Source organism: Argiope bruennichi, chromosome 9 (genome assembly GCF_947563725.1).
Source record: "Argiope bruennichi chromosome 9, qqArgBrue1.1, whole genome shotgun sequence".
Taxonomy (NCBI): domain Eukaryota; kingdom Metazoa; phylum Arthropoda; class Arachnida; order Araneae; family Araneidae; genus Argiope; species Argiope bruennichi.
In genome coordinates, this window is record NC_079159.1 from 66318090 (window position 1) to 66328327 (window position 10238).

At 32.9% G+C, this 10238-nt stretch overlaps 1 protein-coding gene across 2 annotated transcripts in view; it reads left to right on the top strand.

Annotated features, from left to right (window-relative positions):
* Positions 1-9708, top strand: part of LOC129983992 (techylectin-5A-like) — a 58301-nt gene extending 48593 nt beyond the window's left edge. For both annotated transcript variants that reach the window (XM_056093734.1, XM_056093733.1), the window contains exons 4-6: positions 3294-3399; positions 5185-5349; positions 9016-9708. In XM_056093734.1, the coding sequence (XP_055949709.1) occupies positions 3294-3399; positions 5185-5349; positions 9016-9323 (579 nt within the window). In that variant the 3' untranslated portion in view covers positions 9324-9708. The remainder of the gene's footprint in view (positions 1-3293; positions 3400-5184; positions 5350-9015) is intronic.
* The last annotated feature ends 530 nt before the right edge of the window (positions 9709-10238 follow it).

Sequence of the window (10238 nt, forward strand, 5' to 3'; positions counted from 1 at the left end):
TTCTGATGAATGACCTTGAATACTTATACGGTACTTCATTGAACAAAGAAAAGCCCAAAATTTAATCTTATGCATTCAATAAGAGCTCCATTTTTTATTTAGCAAACGTCGAATTATAAGTGTACTTCTTGCCACACGTGAAATAATTAGTCCCTAATTAAAATTTAATGCAGCTAGATCTGCTCTTGTTGATCTTGAAAACAGGCAACAACCTTCATACCGTTGGTTGCTGTATATCAATTTCTTTGCTCCCTCTGCTTATGGTTATGGCTACAGTTACATACGAAAGCAATTCGGATACTCTCAACATTTTCATCTGATATGCGACGATGTCTGATGCTTTTTTCTTTGCACATGCAATCATCTTCTTTGAACATCTTGTACAAACTATAAATCTGTTTATAACGAGGCGTCTATTTGCTGAACCTCGATGAAATTAATTTTACAGTCCAATAATGGATCCATTCTTTGCATACTATAGCATAGAAAATAGGTTCTCGTAAACAGGCTATACCGTCGCTTTTACCGGCATTGTCTGAATGAAAAAAAAAATCTCTCTATCTAGAGACGCATTGTATGCATCTCTTTCTATTGTCCTTCATTAGAAATAAATATTTTAATTCGGCTCCTTTTTTAATAAAAGGTTTCTTGCCTTTAGTAATAATCTTAAACAGCATTATACAAAGCTGATCTTCCACTGGGGGGGGGGACCTCAGATTTGAGAATGAGAAGCTTCCGACATGGTGGTTGGTTCTCACCAGTCGGCTGGGTACAGAAATGGTGTGAAATTGACTACCTCTTTCTAATGACGAAACGTGCTTTTCTTTGGAAGGGTTGTAGAGTAGCTAGTGATGGCCTTTAGAATTCAACGATAGTTCCCACCAATATTATCGCGGCGGTCAAGTCATTCAGATTTTTCCATGTGCCTTAAATAACTATGCATCCGGAAAATTAATTTAATAATTTTTTAAAAATAATTTTTTCCAAAAGAATAGTAATTTTCTCACAAACACGCAAAAGCGTCGCTTTTACGGGTCTGAATGTTAAAACAAACAAACAAAAAAACCCCGAATATCTCTCTATCCATAGATGCATCATATGTGTGTTTGTCTGTCGTCGCACATAAGAAATAAATATTTGAAATATGTTCTTCTTTCAATAAAAGCTTTCTTACCTTTAGTAGTAATCTTTAACAGCATTGTATAAATCTGGTCACCTAATAGGGGGCACTTTATATTTGATGATGAGAAGCTTGCACCATAGTGGTTGCCATTGGATACAGAAATCGCCAACCAGGTAGTATTCGCCACCAGGTGGGTACAGAAATGATGTGGAATAGGCTACTCCCTTCTGATGATCGGATGTGCTTCCTACGGGAAAGGTTGTACCGCGGTCGATGATGGCCCTTAGAATCCAACCATAGTTCCCGCCAATGTAATAGCAGCTGTCCTGTCATTCAGATTTTTCCATGTGCCTTAGTGGCTGGCTAGAATAGCCAATTTGTGGTATACAAAGCTGATGAACTGAGGAAAACTTAATCTACAAATTGCTCACTGTTGTTGCTTTTTTACTTTCTTGCTTACAAAGTATAAAGGAAATATTGTGATTGTCAAAAAATTCGAACTCCACACTCCCATTAAATCTCCACATTTCAGAAAACCACAACGCCAAAATTATGTCAATCTGTAAAACCAATAACTCAAAAACAGTTTGAGCTAAACACTTGAAATTTGGGATATGGAATTACGACGAAAGTTTTACATATTTCCATCCCATTTCGAATGAAATGCCTTCACAGGGGGGTCTGTCTGTCTGGTTGTTCGAGTATAGACGAATTCGTAAGAAACAAAAACACAACGAGTTATGTTACTAAAAGTTGATGCATTTACCATCTAAAATATATATACTTACCAAACTTTGAAACAAATTCGTCAGACTATTGATTTGACCGTCTGTCGGTGTTTACTTTCGCTCACAATAATTCATGAACGGATTGATTTAAATGCAGGGAATTCAGTGTTATCTTGTGACTATAACTGCAGTTTTGTGTCAAATTTTGGTGTTAATCAGTCCGCAAAAAGGTATCCAAAATATATTTTTTGGTGGTGGTTTCAGTAAAAAAGATAAATTGACGCCAAAGATTATATTTCGTAAGTATCGTTCACCAGTATCATGCAATGTATTTATGGCCTAATCCAAGGTCCACAATTTTATGCATAGGAAGGGCAATAAAATCTTTATTGACAATATAAGAGAATATTTCAGGAGACCAGTCCCGTTGGTTTCTTGTTATGCTGCTAGTGAAATATAAATTTAGATCAATGTTTTCTGCAAATCTTCTAGAAAGACAATATGATTTCCAAGACTGGAGTTATGTAAAATCTCTATCAAGGTGTTTCAAAATCACTTTGACTAAAGAAAATGTCGCGCTTCTTTCTCTTGGTTATATATGCTGACTAACTAAATTGGGAAATAATACTATTCATTTCGCTGTCGTTCAGCAAAGACAGCTTTTCAGAAAAAAATATGCTTCTTTAATGCTTTACCTTACAGAAGTATCAGACGATTTGAATTAACTTTTGAGATAAGCTCGTATAATCCGAATAAAATTCTTTGTTTTCATGAATTTTAATAACTTGAACTTGAATATAAACAGTGAAGGATATAGCGACAAAGGCTGTTATCTCATAGGAGCGAAAAAGTTACAGTTAAAAATTTTAATACATGAAAGCTGTTAAGTCCGACTTTAAAACAATCACTACAGCTACTTTTTTTTTGAAGCCAGGATTTTGAAATTAAATTATTAAGTGTAGTGTTGTTGTCAAATATTTTAGAATATTAAATTTCTAAATTTCATATTGCAACATTATTGTAAATTTTTTACTAGTTTTGATCCTTGATCTCGGAAAATTAAGTTTTGGTATGTTCCCATTTCACCAGCGCAGGTGTTAAAGTCGCCAGTAATTATACAACCGGTACCAAACGAAATACTAGTATTATCACTAGTATACTAGTAGTGTTGACATTTTTATATAATGTATATAGGGCGCGTTGTCGCCAATGAAGTCTACTTGGCGAGATCTGTGCCGATGAAATGGAAAAGTTTCGAAATTTTTAATAATTTGATAAAATGACAATTATGTGCCAAAAAAGTCAAAAGTTTTTGCGAAGGCTTTTTTTTTAACTTATCACGTTTAATTATATTCCCATAAGTTAATTATATTCCCATATTTGTATCTTTTGTGGTTTTTACATATTTTGCTTGTTTCTTAATTTTTGACTTATTTTGTTAGGTTATTCAAAGAAGAGGAGATTTCGGAAGTCCAATCAATTATTTCGCTAAGAAGTGGCAACAATATAAATTAGGATTTGGCTCTTTGGAGAAAGACTTCTGGTTAGGTAAACGTCTGTTCTTATTCAATTTTAATCGTAATTTATTATTTATTTTAACTAATTTTAGTCATAGAGTTTAAGTAAACTTTAATTCTCAAAAATGTTGGAATATTAAAGCGAGGCAGTCTTGAAGTAACAAAATATATAAAACGTTAAGGTATAAATGGTGCAGAAATCGCTCTTATTATTTAATAATGTGAGTGAACAAGTTGGTCTCTAAAGGCGGCTAGTTTTAGTTGTAATACTAGATGTGTCTCAAATGAAATATCAATAAGGTACTTCTTATTTTATTAGTAGATCCAAATTTACGCTCAATTTTAACTGACTGAAGTTTTAAAATTTTTAATATAAAATAACTTAGAATGCTTGTTTAATGAAATCTTTGTTCTGATTAAGAGTTGGAAATTTTAAGCATTAAAGAAAAAAAAAATCTTTTCTGCAGAGCTATTGATATCTAGATAGATTAAAAGCAGTTAGTTGTTGTTGTTTCTTATTCCACTTGCCATGGACAAGCCGCTGTTCGAAGACAGCCGATTTAAGTCTGAGGGGGGAGCGCCTCTTGTTTCTATAGTAGCGCCATCTAGGGCCAAGAGAAGGACTTAGCTACACACACGTCACAACCCTTTTTACGGGGCGGACTTCATTCACGCATTTCATTCGCTCAACCACAGATCGTAATTTAGACCTGAATCAGAGAACGACCACCACTGATCCAGTACCCCCAGTGGTATTACTCTCGACATGGAGAACTTTATGACCACGACAGATTTAACGCGCGTCAGCCACCAAGCACGCGGGGAATCTTCGGCCGGCGGGGTTCGAACTCCCAACCAAAGGGACGCAAGTCCGATGCTCTACCAACCAGGCTATCCCGGCCTTAAAAGTAGTTAGAAACAGTTTAAATCAATAAAATATGCTTCTAAAGTTTTACAAATTCTGAGGAAAAGTTATCTTTTCATTTCACATGCCCCATATAAAAATTAATCATATTAATTGTGTTAGTAAATCATATTCAAGTTCTTTATTGTTTATTTTTGTAGTATAATAAAGTTATCTTTATAAAAACCACAAATATATTTTTATATTGCATATTTAGTTCATGAATTAAAGTATACTGACGATTGCAGTGCGTACACATCAAAACAGTAGAAATGTCTTCTTTAGACTTCTTTTAAATACTAAAAATACGGAATGTTTTTGTATTGAGCATCGTAGTATCATAGAGAGAATCGAAACGCATTTTAGACTTCTTCAGTTAATCATTTTAGTCGGAAATTTCATAAAGATCATTTGAAATTTTAGAATCAAAGAAAACATATCAAATACGATACACATCTAAGATTCTAGAGATAAAACAATACGCTAATCAAGTTAATTAAGATTGAAGGACAGAGAGATTAAACCCTTTGACGGGTTTCATTCAAAATATGATAATTATCTGTAGTAAATAGAGTAGAGATCTCATTCTAGTTTTCATCATCTTAGTTCATTTCGTTTTTTCATTTTCGTATACGAATTCGTAGAGAAAGTCTTATAATCTTCAAAAAATTCAATTTCTAGATTTCGTTGGATCTTCACATTTTACATATTTTGAAAACATATTTTTGGAATTATGGCTGCTTATGTACACGAGGTAGTAGTCTAAACGCATGTTAATTTTCTTTAAGCGGAACACCAAGCATTACGTGTTGTACAGATGTATGATGATGACTGACAGAATGCTCTTTTGTTGACTTTTTTGTTCATCTGTGATCATATTTTTTGATAAACAAGAAACTCTTTTACTGGCAGGTAACGATGCTATCTTTGCTCTCACCAACCAAGGCGCCTATACCGTTCGATTCGATTTGCAGAATGCGAATGGAGTGTATGCTTATGCCACTTATGATTCCTTCTACATTGAAGACGAGCAGAACAAGTACAAGCTGCACATAAGCGGTTACAGTGGGAATGCTGGTAAGATCCCATCATTATTATTAATTAATGTGTTCCTACTAAAATCCCTCCATGTTTATTGGAATCTGTAATATAGTTATAATTGTAGAATTCTTGATCAAATGCAAATAAATTTAAGCTTTACTTAATAGGTGAGACAAATTATATATATATATATATTAAACTCTTAATTTAAACCAAATTAATTTCCAAAGCTATATCTTAATTTAGCCCATCATAATTTCATTCTCTTATTTCCTGATCCAATTCCACTTTCTATTTAATTAATTTAACTGAAGCTTTGTAAAGATGATGCACCATCAGTTCTACGTGCCTAGTGAAAGTGATCCCTTCGGTGCCCCTATCCAAGGTCAATATGAGTATTGAATTGACACGTGGCCGGAAATCCCCTGTTATATAAGACTAGTGATCATTTGTTTCGTCCCTTTCTTACTTCTGCTTTTGTACAGCGCTGTGGCGAACGTGCCTTGTCTGTGTCTCTGCTTGTAAATAATTATGCATTCCCGTAATGGATTAAAATGAATTTAAAAATTTAAAATGTCTCTTTTATGCCTTCGAACCTGCCTTCAGCTTTAAAAATTATATATATATATATATATATATATATATATATATATATATATATATATATATATATATATATATATATAAAGTAATAAAAACCAAGTTAATAGGAAAATCAAATTAAACCAAATAAAAAAAGAAGAATCCGGCCTGAAGACTTTTTCAAGAATCACCCTCTGGCAGGGATTCAAAAAAAGGGATTTTTTTCTGTGAAGGAATGCAGACTAAACAGTCTAATAATGATTCCTCGTGGCCCGAAAATCCCTTGAAAGCAGGCCCAAGAGATATACCATTTTAACAGAAAGAAAAATACAAAAGAAGAAATTAGAAGAAAACATCCACTAATAAGCAAAAATACAATAACAAAAATAAAAATAATAACAAAAATAACCATAAAATAACACTCAAACCAGTAATGAAAACAAAAAGGAAAGAACATAGCTTTTAAGGAAAAAGGAAATAACCCGAATAAGACAAAGATACTATAAAAAAAAAAAGTAATTTATTTTTACAAGTCGCTGTGTAAGAAAAGTGGTTGCCATTTGATGAGAAATTAAAAAGGAAAAAGGAGCTGATTGGTTTATTCCAATCCCTATGCTGTTCTCTCATATTTCACTAAGTGAAGCTAATTGGGCAGAAGAACTGTGTATAAATTTAGAATTCATATTTTTTCCCCCAGCAATATATTTATTGGCTCAAACAACCTACATAATTCTTCAGATCACTTATTTTATCAAATGGAAGTTGATATCTATCTCTAATGGTTTAGAAAGAACTTAATGGGCCATGATTAAAATAAACATTCTCTATGCATATTGTTACGAAAAAAATCCAGTGCCCTTTTCTGGATTGTGTAGCGAAAAGTCCAACGGCTCAATAACGAATAATGATTTTTATTCTACATGGATACAAGATACGCAAGTTACAAAATACAAACAAAGCGTATAAAAAAACTGCACATGTAGAAAACAGGAAAAATGCACAAGTAGAAAATCACGATTATCAAAGTCCTTAGAGAAACTCAACTATTCTCTTTCTAGAGTCTCTACTCTACTACTGTCTACAACTGATTTGAGGAGCCGCGGTGGCCTAGTGGTAAAGTCTCTGTTTTGGAACCGGAGGATTTCAGGTTCGGGACCGGATTCCATTGAAGAACCGTCGTGTAAATGGGTCTGATGTACGTCGGGGCCAAACGTCTTCCCGCTGGTGTAGTGTGGACGTTTGGAGAGGCAGGTGCCAGCTCAGGTGTCGTTTTGTCATTTGACAGCTGTTCAAAACTACGAAATCCGTCCCAAAATAGCCCCAGTGTTGCTTTAAAACGGGACTTTAATCTAACTAAACTAAACTAATCTACTACTGATTTGAACTCTCTTAGCTTTTTATAATTTTTGTAACAGAGAAAAGAAGCTGTTAGTACAAAAGCTGAAACTTGAGTAAATGGAATTATCCCAAGATTCCCAAAAATTCTGGCTCCTTTATTTTTGCCACCAAACTCGCCAAATTCGCAGTCAAGCCCCGGACCCACTCTTTCAACAGCCACTCAGTGTCCGTTGGAACTATCTAATGCTCTTTTTCTTACCATGAAACTGACTCTGTAAGGAAAGCAATAGTATAAATTCGTAACAATATGGACGAAATTTGATGTTTTGCTTATCAACAGCCTCGCATGCTTTCTAATTTAAAAATTGTACGCCTTTTATTAAATTAAACTTGTTTGGCTTTTATTTCGAACACCAAATTGAAACCAGCTTCGTTTTTTCTTTCATCATTAATTGTAGAATTCTGTATTCTTTTTATTTTCAACTTCTTTCAGTTGTTTATTTCCTTAAAAAGGATCAGTATCCGACTTCGATATATGCTTTTTAATCGTTATAAAGATCGACGACGAAGCAATTATAAGAATTATTCTGTAAAAGAAATAGGCTTGTATATTATATATGCATCTAAAAAAAACAGTCGTTTTTACTTTTGAAAGTAAGAAGTTCAAATTTTATTTTCCTAAATTCCAGATTTTATTTACATTCAGATTTTTTTCTAAGCTTCAAAAAAGAAAAGAAAAAAAATTCTAATTGTTTTTCAATAATATTTTCAAATAAAGGGTGTCCCAAAATTAACACAAGATTTGAATTTGTCACCATTCGTGCAATAAAGCGTTGGAAGCCCTGTTAAAACCCCCCATTTGACAGCTGATAGTTTAGGGTTAGTAGTAATGGAGCGTTACACGATGGAACAGCGTGTTAAAGGAATATTTAAATAAAATAAAAAATAATTTTTTTTCTTTAAATTATATATTTTTATTCAATCGTATAATACACAGGATAAGGTTATGTATAGAATAACACATAGGGCAAACGGCCTCCACATTTTTTCTAGCACATGCACACTCTTTTGTAGAAATTTTCCATGATCATTTTGCATAAATGTGGCTGAATTTCGTTGATGCAGCGTTCAATTTCCTCCTTCAATACACACGTGCTTGTGGGCTTGTTGGCATAGACCTTTGACTTCAAACAACCCCATAAAAAGAAATCCAATGGTGTTAAATCTCACGATATAGGGGACCAATTCTCACATTTTCGAACTGTGACCGTCAGACTTTCATTATTTTTGAAATATTGTTCAGCAATGCAAACTATCTATGTTATATCGTGTAAAGTTCCTTTTAAATTATGTTTCCAACACTTTACTGCACGAATGGCGGCAAATTCAAATCTTGTGTTAATTTTGAGACACCATCTAGAAGGCTGATAATTTGAAAGTTCTCATTGAAAAGCATTACACGGTAACTGAATGATTGGTTTAGTTTAATTTAGTTATATTAACGTTCCGTTTTAAAGCAACATTAAGGCTATTTTACGTCTGACCTCGTAATTTTGAACTGCGGTCATAGGACGAGGACGACACCTTTGTTGGAAACCTCTTCTCCAAACTTCCACATCCCACCCGCGGGAAACAAAAGCACCACGTATAAAAAACAATGAAATAATTTGGCTTATAGTTTTAGTTTTGATTGCCAACGACCAATTAATCCAGAATATATATTTTGACTTCAAATCTGATTTTGTTATCCAATATCTCTAATAAATTTCTTTTCTAACTTAGGCGATTCTATGAATTATCACAACGAAAACTTTTTTTCCACCCCCGACCATGATAATGACCGCAGTAGCTATTACAACTGCGCCAACGACAGATCGAGCGGATGGTGGTTCAATTTCTGCTTGACAAGCAACCTGAACGGAATGGCATGGAAAGGCCCATACAAAGGCACCAACAACTACAATGATGGTATCGAATGGCAGTCCTTCATGGGATCCAAGTATTCTCTGATAAGTACCGAGATCAAAATTCGACCAAGAATATTTTGCACCAAACATCATGCAGAGGGTGCCACCACTCCGAAATTATAATCTTGGATTTTCTATATATTCATTTATTTTTTTGGATCTTATAAATCGTATTCAGAAATCATCTGCCTTTATTGACTATATAGTGAGCAGCGACTCAAGTTGAAAACACTGCTAAAACTTCTACAAGCATTATTTTTTTCAGTTTAATTATTCTGAATATGATTCTAATATATTTAAAACAATGGATGAAAAATTTAGTTTTAAATGGTACATTTAATGTAAAAAAAACTGCTAAAAAGGGCCAGGTGTGGAACTTATTGTAAGATAAGTATGGTTTATTAAGATATATAGTAGTGATAAGGTTATTAGAAACAAAACGCATTTCAATTGACATGTTATTAAAAATTGTTTTTCTGAAATATTAAAAAAGTTTTTTCTTTTTTTTTCTACAGTCTAACATGTTATTTTAGATTCTTAGATTATGATATAAAGCATTATAAATATGAAATTGAGCTATTAGTAATTATACAGATCTGGAATAATAAACAATATTTTTTAATATTGAACATTATATATGAAGAAAGAATAAGATATCAAATTTCATAAGGTTTCAATATTGGGAAACAAGATTATACAATATTATTTTGACAAAATTCTAAATATTACACAATATTATAGAGAGGATCAAATATAAAGGATAGACATATTGTATCATATCATATAATAATATGACAATAATGTATCGCATAAATGATAAGACAAAAATAAGATATAAAATTTCTTAATGTTTCAATGTTTGGAAATACACTGATGTTAAAACTTAAGCAACAGTTCTTTTTTGGTTATAACTCCACCGGAAATCATCTGAGAGACATGAAATTCAGAAATAAGAGACAGAATTTTGTACTTAAATGATGATGAAAGAAAAATTACGTAAATATAAATACAATGCATATAGTATGGAATCAGACAAAC